Source organism: Triticum dicoccoides, chromosome 1B (assembly GCF_002162155.2).
Source record: "Triticum dicoccoides isolate Atlit2015 ecotype Zavitan chromosome 1B, WEW_v2.0, whole genome shotgun sequence".
NCBI classification, from domain to species: Eukaryota; Viridiplantae; Streptophyta; class Magnoliopsida; order Poales; family Poaceae; genus Triticum; species Triticum dicoccoides.
In genome coordinates, this window is record NC_041381.1 from 589,207,690 (window position 1) to 589,222,779 (window position 15,090).

Consider the following 15,090-nt stretch of genomic DNA (forward strand, 5'->3'; position numbering starts at 1 on the left):
AGCAGCGACTGTGCTCCGCCCTCTTCGACGCCCACCGCAAGTCCCACAGGTGGTTCCGCCTTGTGGATGGTGCTCCTGCACCCGATGGCTGCGGGGTGGACGCGCGCTATGGGTATACTCCGGCGACGCGGAACACACTTCCTCTACTCTTCCTTGCGGGGGTGGGGGGTGGGGGATGAAGATCAAGGAGGATGATAAGCAGAAGAAGAAGCCGGCCAGGACGTGCGTCCAGATCGAGGAGATCCCCGAGGACAACACCGCCGGCTGCGACGCCATCCGCAAGGTACTGGCCACGATTGGTTACGATGGGGAAAAGAAAATATGAGATTTTTGTGGCCCGATCTGAACGAAATGTGGGATTTCCAGTAGATTTAAGATAGATCCATGGGTACCTCTCGCTGGATTTAAGAAAAAGGTTGGAATTTTAGAGGATGCTAGTGTCCACACTCTAGATCTGTGCTAGTACTGGCTATAGATAGACTGCTCTGCTCTGAATTCTAAATGATAGTATCAGCTTGAGAATCCTGCCTCCTAGCAATGTACTGACCGCCTGACATTTGTTTCCCTTCTGTTCTGATGATGCAGGCCTTTGCTATGGGGAACGGCAAGGGGAAGGCCAAGGAGTTGTCGCCGCAGGATGCCGCGCTGCTCATCCAGATGAACTACAGGCCGCACCTCGCCCACCGCTCCCAGGTGCTCCGCTGCCTGTGTGATCTCGCCGTCGCCAAGGCCAAGCTCAAGGAGCTCAGGTCCCTCTTCTACAACCTCTCCTACAGGCGCCGCCTCTCGCATGACCACGAGGAGTGCCAGAGGTTCTCCGAGAAGATCATTGTCCTGCTGCTCACTGTCGATGCGCTCGAGGTGAGCTCCGTCATGACCTGTTTACGATTGCTGATTGCCATTGCTGTGTTTTGGATTTGAAATTCAGTTACTACATATACTGGCTACCACTATATTATTAGACAAAAAATAAAAGCAAAGCACACCAGGATGATTACCATGCTATTTAGCTGAGCATCCGTCCAACATATGTATGCACTTGAGATGATCTCCATCATCACCTGTACCCCATTGCCATGGCTGTGTTGTGAATTTGAAATTTACTTGCTGGTTAGTACAGTACATTGTTGGTTTGAGGATGGTCTATCAAGGTTCTGTACATAAGTATGATTTTCTAGCTAGTGTCTGAAGGTATTGGTTAGTGATGCGTCATTATTGAGAAAATAAATAAAAGCACACTACAAAGATTAACATGCATGCCAGATATGTAGCTCAAGTAAGTTGTAACTATTAAACATGTGATATACCGAGCTAGTTACTATTAGTATGTCTATTGTACTAGCCAATAGATGATACGTTGGTTGTTGACATCATTAACATGCATCCAAACCAATATTATTCACCTGCTGTTTTTTTAATCTATATGCAAACTTGGACATATACATCCGGTCTGTAGCACCTAGGATATAGTACTGTAATCATGTAAAACTGAAACTGAATCTGATGATCTTGTGTGCATGTGTATACTAACAATGTAGCCGCACACCATTAATAGTTATCTGCAGCAATTTAGAAGAATCCATCAAGTCATTGAGCTGCAGAAAAAGGGCCCCTTGTGTGTTTTAAAATGAAACTTCTGGCTGCACTTCTCTCGCTCTTGTTGAGACTCAGTGCTGCACTTGATATTAACTGAACATTTTCTCTAATTTTGTGCTGAATATGAAACTGCACTGCTGACTGTGTAGTTGATTCTGTTTTGGAGAGATAAAAGAAATTACTTCTAGTTAGCATCTCACATGAGATGTGTTTGTGTAGTTACTCATTAATTCCTGCAGAAATATGCTCGGAAGAACAAGGTTTCGGAACCAGATTCATATTTGCAGGATAATAAGGTGTTGTTGCATAAGTCGAATGGACCAACTAGCAGGCGCCGTGTTTCCTGAAGTGTTGTGACCATGGAGGACTTGGTGCATCGAGCACCTTGAGTCCTTACTGCGTGCATGCCTGTCTTGAATGCTAGTGCACACTTCACGCCAGCGCCTTCACCTTCTCCACAAACGACCAGAGTTCCCAAGTCTGAGGATGCGCGCACGACAGCGACACCTTTAGTTGCTGGTACATTCTCTTTTCCATCCATTCTTCTGGGAGCATTATTCTTTTTTAGCACAAGGATGATGACCTATTTTACAGATATAAGTTGCATCATAATAATCTTCACATTTTAGTTGCATCATAATAGTCTCTTATAGTCTTCTTCTTCTAACTTAATTCTTTCCCATTTTGCAGATTTGCTTCAGATCATGGAAGCTTGGGTTGATGGAGTGCTTGTCTTTAGTTTTTGTTTTGACTTTGTAAAACTTGCTACCTATGGATGAAACTATGTAATATTGATGAAACTATGTATATGTATGGATGAAACTTGCTACTGTTGATAATATATGTTGGATATGTGTTGGATATATATGTGTTCATGACTATTGATAATATATGCTGGATATGCTATATGAAAATGAATTGATATAACAAAAAAAGAAAAACCAGGGGCTATATAGCCACTTTGCCATCTGCTGACGGCAAAGAGTAAACAACTTTGCCTACAGCCGCGGACGACAAAGGCCTGCTGTGTAGTGACGTCTAGCTGACGTCATTCGGCTGCCGTTAGCCACCTAACGGACTAACATCGTAATTATTGTCGTCTGCTTTCTTTGCCGTCAGCTGCTGATGGCAAAGGCCCCTTTGCCGTCAGCCGCAGAAAGAAGACGGCAAAGTAGCTCTTTGTCGATCCTTACTTTGCCGGAGCCTTTTGCCGTCTGCGGCAGACGGCAAAGACCTTTGCCGTCCGCCGTTCATGCCTTTGCCGTCTGCCGTGATAGATGGCAAAGTAGCTGATTCATGTAGTGCTTGGGTGATGCCGACCGTTGCATATTCAAATAACATGATTTATCCTAAATTCCATAAATTTGTAAAGAAAAGATAAAAAATTGTAGGCGCATATTCACCCCCTCTAGTCAACATATTTAAAATTTTAAACACAAAATTATGAAAGAAGGATGTTTGCCCTCCAACATGTGAATTAAAAAGAAGTGTCTTATTCTCTGGACTGGCTCTGGCATGATGCTTGCTTACATGTTCAGTACCCACATCTCTTCAGTTATGCAAAGGGCACTAACATGATAGTTCCCTTTGTCTTGCAAAATGAATTCTTGGATGATCTATTTCATTTACATCGCACGAATAATTTATTTAGATGTAATATCTTTGTTTTCATATTTCTACTTCTGAAGAAAAGAATTCATTGGATACCTAGAGCTACATTTGGGGCAATGGTAGGTGTTGGTGCATAATACTAGCGTAACCTCGGTAGGGTGTCGTGCGTAGCCGGAAGGCGAGATGAGAGTGTACACGAAGCAATTACCCAAGTCCATGCCCTTCAAGTGGAGGTAAATACCCCTGTTCTGCTTGGATTGGATTGATGGTGTATATGCTTCGTGTGAGGAGGTTTGAGTACAAGGGTGACACCGCTAGGATCACGTCGGTATATTGAGATTAGTACCTATCGTCTAGCCTTAGGCCTTGCTTACATATGTGACAAGGCCTAGGATTTACATGAGTCCGGAGCGGTTACGGGCAGGTGGAGATCCTTCGAGATCTCCGGGATAGCATTACTTGATCGCCTAGTAGATATCCACATCCTAAGAAGACCGCCACCGAAAAGTGGGCCTAGGCCGCATTGTGCGTTGATGGGCTAATGGCCGGCCCACCAGGCCGACTTTTGATTCGCTTGTGTACCTATGCATGGCACCGTCCATAGGTTTTCAACGATGAAGTCCAAGCATAAGTTTTTTCTGGTTGTTGCTTCAAGACCGATTGAAGATCAGGAATTTATTAGCTAGAAATAATTTCATCTTGTAGTCATACAATCGTGAACCTCACCTCTACCTATTAGTTCTGTAGAACTGCACGCACGAGTCAGTTCATCCAAAAGCTCAAGCTCCCCCTCACGTGTGACTCACTCAGGTCTAAACGTGGACCGAAAGTGGATTACAATTTAACTGCGCCAGCCGGGGTGCTTCGGTACAATATAGAGATGCACGCACCAGCCAGTTCACCCAAAAGCTCAAGCTGATGGACAAAGGTGGGTTATGCATTTATACGTCAACAAGTTCAAGCATGGTTCCACCTATGCTCAACTCGTTTTTTTGTATGTAGGTTACTGAAACTTCTTTTGGTATAAGCCAACTCCCCTTCCTCCCTTTTGTCTTCCTCATTGTGCCAAGACACCCTCCAACACAGGCCTAACCGCCGGCCCACCGTCGGCGGTGTTACCGCGCACGCCTCGACCTTTTCAAATCACCTCCTGCATCACTCTGTTGCTTCCCCAGTCATCCTAAGCATCATCCTTCTCCGGCGCAGGTGATCGGACCCCGTCCTGCACCCGCACCCGTGAATCTTCTTCCTCTTCATTGCCAGTGACATCGCGACATCTCTGTCTCCGGCTAGTAGCGTCGCCCCTGTCTCGACCTTTGAACTCCATGTGCCTCGTCTTCTTCTCCTAGGAAAATGGACCTATGGAACACATTGCCTCGCCCTCCCCTCGCGTCGCTCCCGCGAGCGACCGAGGGGATAACCCTAGCCGCCGGCGCGCGTCCCACCTCCCCCTCCCTCCCCTCGCCGCCGCCTGTCCGCGTCACCGGGCAAAGCCCGGGGGGTGCTGGCGGCGGCGGGGCCCCTTCTCTCCCCGCTCGTGGAGGCTGGCGCGGGCGGGCTCTCCCGGGCGGTGGCGCGGCGCGGATCCGGGGCGCGGCGGCGCGGGGCTGCGCTCGGCGGCGGTGGCCGGAGCTGCAGGCCTGGCGCAGAGGGCTGGACGCGGGTGGGTGGCGCGTTTGTGCCTGCGACGGCGGCGTTTCCTGCGCGGCCGGATCTGGCTCAAGACGGCGCGAGCTGCGGGCAGCTCGGGCTGCTGGTGGCCATCTCTGTCGTGGACGCAACAGGTGGTGGTGGCTTCGCGGCAGTTGGTGGTGGTGGTGCGGGCCGGAGGTTGGAGACGACAGCCGCGTCGGCTCGTTCGGATCTGACCTCACGGCGGCGCGGGCCGCGAACGCTGGGGCTGCGGGCGGCGGCCCTGACTGTGGCCCCCTCGGCTCGTCGGGGTGGCGGCGCAGTGGCGATGGCTGCGGGGGTGCAGGCCCGGCGGCTGCTGTGGTGGTGGCAGGTTGGTTGCGGCGGCGACCAGTTTGTCCTGGCGTCGGCCAGTCTGTAGGCTGCCTGTATCGGCCCTCGACCCCTCTCCTCGGCATCCGTTCGCGTCTCTCACCGGAGGGCTGGCCTTCTCCCGGCTGCGGTCCATCATCCGTCTCGCACCCGGTGCCGTAGGACCAAGTTAGTCTCGCGATTGGCAGCAGGACCGGCCCGTCTCGCGCCCGGAAGTAGGACTGCGCTTGTCTCGCGCCCGGCAGCAGGACCGGACCGTCTCGCGCCCGGCGGCTGGACTGCGCTCGTCTCGCGCCCGGTGTAGCAGGATGGCTCGATGGAGGCTTGTTGTGGCCGGCCTATTTGGTCTCGGCGTTGGGACCGGCCAGGGGTGTGAAAAGCGAATCCTTTCCGCCCGTCTCTGCGGTGGGGGTAGCAGTGGGGCTCGGGGGACCTGGTGTCAGGGTCTTGGATTTCGGGGCGGCGGCCCTGGTGGTGGTGGCGCGGTGCTCATGGGCAAAGCTCGTGCCTCGGTGCTGCCCGGCTGCCACGGCCGTGTGGGCGGCGTGGTAGCCGGGGTGTGGCGATCGATAGCGGTGAATGTTGGCCGGGGTGAAAACCTACTCTATCCTCACGGACTGGCGACGGCGAAGATCGCTCCCTTCTTGAAGGCGTCGTCGCGGCTATCATTGCCCGTCGTGGTGCTCCAGGGGAAACTCTGATCCTCGGATCGGGCGGTGGCGACGCTCCGGTGCCGTATCCTTCCTGAAGGCACCGCCTTGGAGCCCACGGGTCGTCATATGCGGCTTCACTTCTTCGACTGAAGCCCCCGGCGGCTCTTGTAGTGCTAGGGAGTGTGTTGCTACGCTCAGCGCCTATGTATCCTGCCTTGGGTGGGTGTGTGCGTTTGTGGTGGGTGAGTGCGGTTGTACCAGACACTGTTGATCTTTGCTTTATATATAAAGCGGGGAAAGACTTTTTCGGTAAATGGACCTATACCCTCAGCCATTTTCAGGCCTACGAATAGCAAATGCGACATTTATTTCTTTGCTTTGGAAGAGTTTGCTGCAAGAGAAAGATAAGACGGTCTAAGAAAATGACATAAACTAAGTGTTAGTTTGCCACATTGTGGTATTAGACTTTTTTTTTCTTTGCAACTGTAATAGAGAGTATTTATAAAAAAATACAGCATATCAAAGTCCTAAGGCTGGTCATAGTGGGAGTAACTTAGGTAGTAACATAGATGCCACATAAGCAAAAATGGTGAGGTGGCAAGTAGTTAATGCGGAGAGAGGCAAATAGAGTAACATAATATGTTATCATCACATAGCGCTTTCCAATGCAAAATGAGTCTACAAAGTAATAAATGAAGACATCTACGTTACCACATATAAGACACTACCCATTATGAAGGTAGTAACATACTCCCTCCGTCCTTTAAAGAGTGTACTTCCAACTTTCTTGAAAAGTCAAACTTTTTTATATTTGACCGTGTTTATATAATAATACATCAACATTTATGCCATCAAATTAGTAGCATTAGATTCGTGATAAAATATACTTTCATCATATACCTATTTGATTTCACAAACATTGATATATTTTTGCACAAACTCGGTCAAACTTTGAAATAGTTTGACTCTCCAACAAAGTTGAAAGTACACTCTTTAAAGGACGGAGGGAGTAGACTAGTAACATGTATGTTACTAGTCTATGTTACTCTCCACTATGACCAGCCTAACAAGTTACTCTAGTCTAGTCTAATAAATGCCTAACCATGCGTAAACATTCCCCATTTTCACCCTAGCCCTAGCGCCGTCGGCTTCATTGTTCCACGGTGCACCCGGCCTCCCCTCCTCGGCTCCCCCAATCGACCGCAACTGACATGGTGAGCTGCGTCCAACTCGCCCCCACCCCGCAAACCAACCCTTCAGCGTTTCTTGATCACCGGGCGGGCTAACCCAAAACCCATGTGCTCCGTGATCGCATTGCAGGCGGACGTCGGCGTGGAGGCGGAGGCGGCCGCCGCGCCGCCGCGGGGCAGCCGAAGAAGAGGACGTTCCGCAAGTTCAGCTACCGCGGCTTCGACCTCGACGCGATCCTCGACATGTCCGCCGAGGACCTCATCCAGGTCCTCCCCGCCCGCACCCGCAGAAGGTACGTGGAACCCAGCGGCGTGCGTCTCTCTTGAGACCGAGTGGGATCCCTTGAACTGCTAGTTCGTTTGACTGGAAGAAAATGCTGTGCTTTCGTGTTGTTGTAGGTTATGCAGAGGGTTCAAGAGGAAGCAATTGATGCTCATGAGGAGGCTGCGCAAGGCCAAGGCGGTAATAGACCATGCATGCTCCTCCCCTGAACTGCCTGCTATTTGTAACTGTTGAACTACTGATTAGGAAGTACTCCCTCTGTAAAAAAATATAAGAGCATTTAGAGGGAATACATACAGAATAAAAAATATGTTTACTGTTTGCTGTGCTCCCCGTGTGTTTAAGAATCCTGGCATGTACTGTTCGCAGCACTACGATGTTTGGCAACACACCAAATGTCATTAGGTTGGGACTGTCAAGTTCTACATAACCTTGAAAAGTTCAAATTATATTATTACAAGTATACTCTGGTCAAACTGGCAAGGCATAAAACGCATCTCTATACATTCGATTCAGAAAAAAAAAATTGGAACACCTTATAATTCGAAACGGAGGGAGTAATTTTCAGATGCTTCGGCAATATATATAGCTATTGTTGATGCGTACTTCAGGTGCTTAATTTTATCTGCTTGGATATACCGCGCGCAGCAGTATCTCGTCGCTTTTAGTAGAATATAAAATGATTCCTGCCAAATTTTTGTTAAGAAGTATTAACATCTACAATACCAAATATATATATAATACGAAACTACATTCCATAATGAATCTAGATATTGATTTTGGTATCATGCCCCCTCAAAAAAAGATTTGGTATTGTGAATGTTGATACTTTTTATGTAAGTTTGGTCAAATTAAAGATATCTTTACTTCAGGCAAAAGTTATGTGCGGACTAAAAGGACCTGAGGGAGTATTGCTTGCGAGTTTTTCTGCAGCGTTGCAGCTTCCAAATGTTGATCATCACTTTTCTGTTTGAAACGGGTTCAAATATCTTGCTTACGCTACTACAGAAGAATGAAACTTCATCTAGCGCACATACCATATATTCTTGATTATTTCTGGTTCTGGATCGAGGTTGTGGGAATATTGATGTTGGAGAAAGGGGAGTATCAATGCATACTGTGAGCCTTGAGACGAGTGAATATCTTATGGTCTTTAAACCACTATGAAGCACTAGATGGCTCTATAGTAGCGCTGACTATTTTGCATCTTATACTCCCTCCGTTTCCAAATATAAGTCTTTTTAGAGATTCCGACAAGTGACTACTACATACGAAGCAAAATGAGTGAATCTACACTCTAGAATATGTCTACATACATCCGTATGTTGTAGTTCATTTGAAATGTCTAAAAAGACTTAAATCCACTGATATGTTTAATGTTTCGTAATTACTGTGAGGATTATCCATTTTGTTAGTGTGTCAAGAAAATACGCTCTTTGATATGCATTGAACGATGTGCCACTTGTACAGGTATTGATTTGAGTGTTTTTGCATTTATAAGTTACGAGAGACGTGATTCAGGACCATGGTTCACCCGAACCTATAGTCTATGCCGTATTCCGTACAACATTTTCGGTAAGTTATAGGGTTTTTTAAGTTTTAATAGCACACGCTCTGATGCTGTTTTGGCTTTAACCGTGGATTATGTTGCATTGTTTGTGTGAGATCATGACATCCAAAGTTCATTCCGTTTTCTCTGAAAATGTACAGAAAATGGAGGCATCTGCTGGTGAAAAGCCAGGGGTTGTGAAGACTCGTCAGCGCAACATGATCATCGTGCCAGACATGGTAGGCAGCCAGATCGCGGTGTACAATGGGAAAACCTTCAACCAGGTTGAGATCAAGCCCGAGATGATTTGCCACCACCTCGCCGAGTTCTCTCCATCAGCTACAAGCCCGTCAAGCACGGGAGGCCCGGCATCGGCGCCACCCACTTCTCGAGGTTCATTCCTCTCAAGTGAAAGGATCCCGCGCACGAGGCAAAGCATCTCCTGAAAACCTGAACTCGATCGGTTTTGTCAGCTTCTTCTGCGCGCACGGGAGACGAAAGTCGAAAACGGTCGAATATCTGTATGCCCCTAGCCCAAATTCCAGTTCTATTTATCTTTTCACATCCAGTTAGCTGGTTCTCATCGTGCCAAATCTGTAGCCTTCATTTGAGACATACTCCCTCCGTCTCAAAATAAGTGTCTTGAGCTTAGTACAAATTTGTACTAGAGCTAGTACAAAGTTGAGACACTTATTTGGGATAGAGAAAGTACAATATACTACAAGACAGATGATGTGTTTATACCTGACGCCCATAGTGCACAGTTGCGTCTTCCTCCAGGAGCCTAGGGTTTTTTTGTTTTTGTTTTAAGATGCTCCAGGAGCCTAGTTGGTTGTGAGATTCAAGTGTTGCACTGGTCTGAACGAGTCGAGCCCGTATGAAGCTGTGATGTCAATGCATTTGCTTGGATACATAGAGACACTAACACACTTTGCATCCGCAAGTAATTGGATCTACTACTCCTGTCAGCTCTTGCATCTCCCCAAGAGCACACATTTGTCAGCAATGGCAACGATCAGCGCCACCAGCGTCATCCTCGCGGCCAGACCATCGCCGTCTGCAGGGCTGAGAGGAGTCACCAGCCGGGAGTGGCCAGGGCCGAGAGGCTGAGGTGCAGGTGCAGGTGCGGCTGCTCCGGCAAGAAATCCTCTTAAGCTCTGGTTCCGGTGCTAGTTAAGGGCCCGCCGATGCTCGCTGCGGCAAAGCTCCGCCGTGGCTTCAGCGGCGCCCGAGTTGGTTGGACGGGCAGATGCTGATGGTGTTAGAATTATTGGACTGGGCCCATTTATCATTTCAGATTTTCAATAATTCCTAAGGGAAAATCTCAAAGGCCCATTATGACTCATTCATGCATGATAAAGGAGTGTAAAACTTACTACACCACCCTAGTTGATGAGGGGATGCTGGATTAACATATAAAGTTGGTCAACTCACACACCACAAAGAGCTTGAGAAGAGGACGCTAAAATTGCTAATTCTCACTTGCTCTGCAATAGGATCTGGTCATTTTCTAGGAATTTCTTGTGCCATCGTTGCCAATGTTTCTTGAACCTTGTCTAGTTCGAGAGCTTGAGAAGAGGACACTGAAATTGCTAGTTCTCATTTGCTCTGCAATAGGATCTGGTCATTTTCTAGGAATTTCTTCTGCCGTCGTTGCCAATGTTTCTTGAACCTTGTCTAGTTCGAGCATGAAGCAGCCGCTTTTCGCACCGTCCGCGCATATCCCCTTGCCGATGTCCGCCATTTTACCCAATAGCATCGCATATCTCGTTTTGTTTTCTCTTCTCTTCGAGCATCTCTCCTCGTACTCTTTCAGCCGGTCCTCTATGAATTTAGGCGCCCACCTGGGCAGCATGTACTGCGCTGGTATTTCTTTGACTCCGAGCTGCGTGAAAACTCTGAATATGTGGCAACAGAGAATCCCATCTCTGGTAAACTTTGCACATTGGCATTTAAATGCGTGGGTTCCAGGTTCAGCTAGCACTTCGAAAGAATTTCTACTGAACTCTGGGTTCTCATAGTTGAAGACCTTTTCGAGTCTGTATCCTCCTTGTATCTCATGCACGTTGAATGCTGTGGAATAGTATAGTTCATTCTGTGCTATCAGAAATATTTGCCTTGTGTATATTCGCGCTGCATGCTTTTCTATTGGCTGCATGGAGAAGTACGCCGGTTCAGTTGCTGACTGCAATGCATCCTCTTCCTCTGTTTTTACTATATGCTCTTGCATCCTCTCATATTGCTCAATAAACTTCTCGATTCTGTCCTTTGGAAGCACATTGTCTTTGAATAATAAGTTTGCCACCTCACAATGTCCAGCTGATTCGACGAATGGGCAGAAATCTGCTTGGAAATAAACAGGCACCCAGTTTTTCCTTGTCTCCCACATGAGTCGGAGGTACTCATTTTGACTTGCATCGTATCTCTCAGTGAGCACATCCCATCCTTCTTCAAATTCCTTTTCTGTCACTGAGTTGTCTACCAAGCCGTGCAGCTCTGCATTCATGTTGCTCCTTGCTGCCATGAAGGCTCCCAGCATTTCCTGTGCTTTTCGCATCACACTGAATTTGCAAAATCTATGCCTTACTTGTGGCATGACCTCTGAAATTGCTGTCGCCATACCTTCATCCTGGTCTGTTATGACTATTCTTGGCAGTTTCCCTCCCATCACATGCAAGAAAGTTTGGAACATCCACTTGAAGGTTTCAGCTTTCTGATCTTGTAGCAAGGCGCATCCAAACACAAGGATTCTCCCATGACTATTCATTCCAATAATAGGGGTGAAAGGCATGTTATTCCTATTAGTGCTGTATGTAGTATTAAACGATATGAAATCTCCAAAAATCTCATAATCTACTTTCGACCTCGCATCAGTCCAGAAAAGACTCCTAACTATGTTATCTTCATCTTTTTGCATGGTGTAGGAAAATCCAAGGTTCCGCAGCTCCAGTTCTTTGAAGCGCTTCAGTGCGGTTTCAACATCTGAGTTTTCTTTTCTCCACTGGTTTGCACACTGTGAATTGCTCGTAACTTTCTCTTTTATCGATGATACCTTTCTGAAGTTGCTTCTCATTCTCCTGAAAATATTCATAGCTTTCCTTGGATTTACCCTACTTTGTTGCAGAACTCTTAGAAATAACTTTTCTTCACTTGACAGGTATTTGTGGTTCAAAAAGAAACTTGCGAGAGATGGGGATGGACATAATGGATGGTTGTGCTCATGCTTAACTCCTATGAACTCCCATTGCTCGTTATGGAGCTTCACTATCACCTTTGCTTGGCACCGTGATCCCAAAGCATTAGACCTCCTCTTCCTCTTCAGGTCCTCGGTTGGCTTTAGTTTACCACTTCTGTTGCATTCCAGGTCAAACTTCACTCTCCTGTAATTCGACCCCCTCCTTACTGCAAAACCAGTTAGCATAGCATGTGTGCTGTAGAAACGTTCTGCATCTTCAAGGGTTGGAAATCTCATTCCAATTTCCGGTGGTCTTGAATTCTCCAGTTCCTCGAAACTAGGGTAAAAGCATTTTCCTAGTTCAGTATCTAGCTCACTCCCTGAACTGCTACCTGAATCGCTTCCACTGCTTGTATCATTGCTAGACATTTCATGCCCTTGTGTAACACCGTGTAATTGGTCTTGTTCCTCAGCGTGCCGCTGCATTCTAGTGTCCACCGAGTTGGATTGTTTATCCGATGTATCTGTCAGCAGTCCTTGTGCAGCGGTGCCAATGCCATTCGACGCGTGTTCCTGCAAGCGAGTGAATGATATCTGTTAAGCTATTATGTAAGGCTGTATTGAATTCCACTTGTATTACAGAGCAGTACTCCGTATGTTCTCTTTGGTTTCCATACCTGGCCATTTCCAACAGTCAGCTGTAGACGTCCTCCTGGTGTAGCTTGTCTGCCGACGTTTTCCTGTGTAATTTACTACTTTATTTCCTAGTAGAACTATGCATGAGGACATTGTAAAAAGATATAATAGTAGTGATGTTTATTAAGAGGAAGGAGGTCAAAGTCAAGGTCCTTCCCGATTTCTACTACTACCAGAAACCCATAATGTTACCAACTACATAGAGGTCAACCACAAAAGGAAAACACAGTGATGGCACTGAATACCATAATCAGTTAGTTGCAAATGCCATTGTTTTGCCATCAAATTTACTGCCATGTGATACGCGTGAGAGCAATTCACCATTTGTTTCTGGTGACTGCATATTTCTCTAGACACGTAGGAGTAGTACAGTATCATCAGCATACGAATGCACATTGTAAGCAGACGCGTTGGAGCAACACCTTTTCTATGTGCAGCCCTGCTCCTGAGTGGTTCGGTTCTACCGGATGGGTCATCGCAACCTGTACCAATTTCACAAAGTTCATTTCACATATCTGTTGTAAAGTCAAAAAATTCCGCGAGGTGATAAAAAATCCGCAGACGAATTTAGTGGTAACCATGCATACTTGTTCGAGATTGGTTGCAGGGGCAGGTCCCGGCGCTTGTTCCCCGAGGTTATCTACCGCTGCCTGCATCTGTGCATCAGCGGCGGCTCGCTGTTCCTGATTTGGGGGATTTGGCACCTGAAAAAAAAAATAGTACTCCGGTAAGTATCAGCAATAGCCCATCAAATATCCGCCGCCGCACCGGCACCGCGCTGGCTGTGCGGAGAAGGGGGAGAGGAGGGGGCTGGATCCGGGTTCGAGGGCAGGCGGGAAGAGTGGGATTGGACCTGTGTGTGCTCTGAGCGGCTGCGGCCTGCGAGGGGACGAGCGGAGAAGCAGACGGCGGCGGACGGGGAGGGAGGAGGCGGCGCGGGGGCGGGGCGACGGCCGCCTGCTGGATAGAGAGAGGGGGAGTCGGATGGGAAGGAGTGGGGGGAACAGTTACAGGAGGGAAGGGCGGGCCCTGTAGCTCTGTCTATGCGGTGAACGTCCGCCCATTAAGGCCTTGTAGTACAATACTAGTTTGGGTGCTTTACAAAAAACAACTAGATGATACCCCGCGCGTTGCTGCGGAATTTGTAGCACTATATACAGAATAAATATTTATGAAGTAAGAAATGAAAAAATGTAAATTTTTTAACCTTTAATGAAAAGGGCTCTACGCCGACAGCCAAATATATGCCGACAGCTAGCTCCTGGCCATCGGCGTACAATGGCCGTCGGGCTATCCGCGTCTACGCCGATAGCAGTCGTCGGCATATGTAGGCCGTCGGCTTATTCCAGACTACGCCTACAGCTGCCGTCGGCATATATAGGCCGTCGGCATAGATGCGAGCCCGCTGACAACTGTCATCACGGCCGGCTAACGACGTCAAATCTATGCCGACGGCCGTGACGGTGGTCGTCGGCATAGATACAGGTGACACGTCACCGATCCAGAGCGCACCGACCAGGAGCTATGCCGACGGCAGCCGTCGGCATAGCCGACACGTCATCGATCCGCGGCGCTGTCCATCTGCCCTGGCCGCACCTATGCCGTCGGCATAGTTTTTTTCTTTTTTTTCTTTTTTTCCATATAGTATTATTATTATTATTAAGCATACAATATGTGTTAATAAGCATACCTATAGATTGTGTTAATAAGCATATAGTATGTGTTAATAATCATACATATAGTTTTTTTCTTTTTCTTCACTTTTTTCTTTATTATTTTTATTTAACTAACTTACATACAGTATGTGTTAATAAGCATACATACATTATTTTTCGGTTTTGTACAAAGCATTGTGACCCCCCTCACGAACGGTGCCGCCGCCAGCCGGCAACTGGAATGGGGAACAGCCGCATCGGGTCTATACGAAGGGGACTTTGCTCCAAGTGTTTATATATATCGGATGACCTACCACAACCGGATGGTGTTATGGCATGTCCGAAGAGGCGGCACGCATCTCCGGGGTGTGGCCCCGTCACGGACGGCGCCGCCGCCGGCACCTGGAGGGGGGGAACGGACGCGTCTGGTCTACATGGAGTGGATTTAGCTGTGGGTTTGGCCCGGATGTTGCTCCCCGGTGTCCCTCTGGGCCGACCCGACACAACCGGGTGGAGAGATCCACTGGTCAAAGCCCGTCTGTGCAAAGTCAAAAGGCTAGATCCCGTGGTCAACCGCTCCAGGGTTAGGCGGGACGGGGGCCCTGGGGGGTAGCAATGCCACCGGAGCGTCGTACCGAGCCCTCATACATGCGGGGTGATGTTGTGGCATGTCCGAAG

At 48.0% G+C, this 15,090-nt stretch overlaps 2 protein-coding genes and 1 pseudogene across 2 annotated transcripts; 2 read left to right on the plus strand and 1 right to left on the minus strand.

The window, feature by feature from the left end:
* The first annotated feature begins 26 nt into the window (after positions 1 to 26).
* Positions 27 to 1,434, plus strand: LOC119309440 (BAG family molecular chaperone regulator 7-like). Its single transcript, XM_037585443.1, has 2 exons — positions 27 to 283; positions 586 to 1,434. The coding sequence occupies exons 1-2, from the start codon at positions 176 to 178 to the stop codon at positions 919 to 921; spliced, it is 444 nt and encodes a 147-aa protein (XP_037441340.1). The 5' UTR covers positions 27 to 175; the 3' UTR covers positions 922 to 1,434.
* Positions 1,435 to 7,225: 5,791 nt separating this feature from the next.
* LOC119309452 lies at positions 7,226 to 9,298 on the plus strand (annotated as a pseudogene).
* A 912-nt stretch (positions 9,299 to 10,210) lies between these two features.
* On the minus strand, positions 10,211 to 13,758 carry LOC119348937 (protein FAR1-RELATED SEQUENCE 5-like). Its single transcript, XM_037616941.1, has 5 exons — positions 13,611 to 13,758; positions 13,345 to 13,461; positions 13,180 to 13,239; positions 12,739 to 12,801; positions 10,211 to 12,634 (listed from the first exon to the last, which is right to left on the minus strand). Exons 2-5 carry the CDS (start codon positions 13,411 to 13,413, stop codon positions 10,511 to 10,513), a joined length of 2,316 nt encoding a protein of 771 aa, XP_037472838.1. The 5' UTR covers positions 13,414 to 13,461; positions 13,611 to 13,758; the 3' UTR covers positions 10,211 to 10,510.
* Positions 13,759 to 15,090: the final 1,332 nt, after the last annotated feature.

Bases quoted from the DNA above. Each gene is read 5' to 3' on its own strand.
- LOC119309440 (XM_037585443.1), top strand. From the start codon at position 176: ATGAAGATCAAGGAGGATGATAAGCAGAAGAAGAAGCCGGCCAGGACG. The intron at 284-585 runs GTACTGGCCACG...CTGATGATGCAG, and splicing joins GCTGCGACGCCATCCGCAAG to GCCTTTGCTATGGGGAACGG.
- LOC119348937 (XM_037616941.1), bottom strand. From the start codon at position 13,413: ATGCAGGCAGCGGTAGATAACCTCGGGGAACAAGCGCCGGGACCTGCC. The intron at 13,240-13,344 runs GTATGCATGGTT...AAATTGGTACAG, and splicing joins CTGCAACCAATCTCGAACAA to GTTGCGATGACCCATCCGGT. The intron at 12,635-12,738 runs GTATGGAAACCA...ACTCGCTTGCAG, and splicing joins TGACTGTTGGAAATGGCCAG to GAACACGCGTCGAATGGCAT.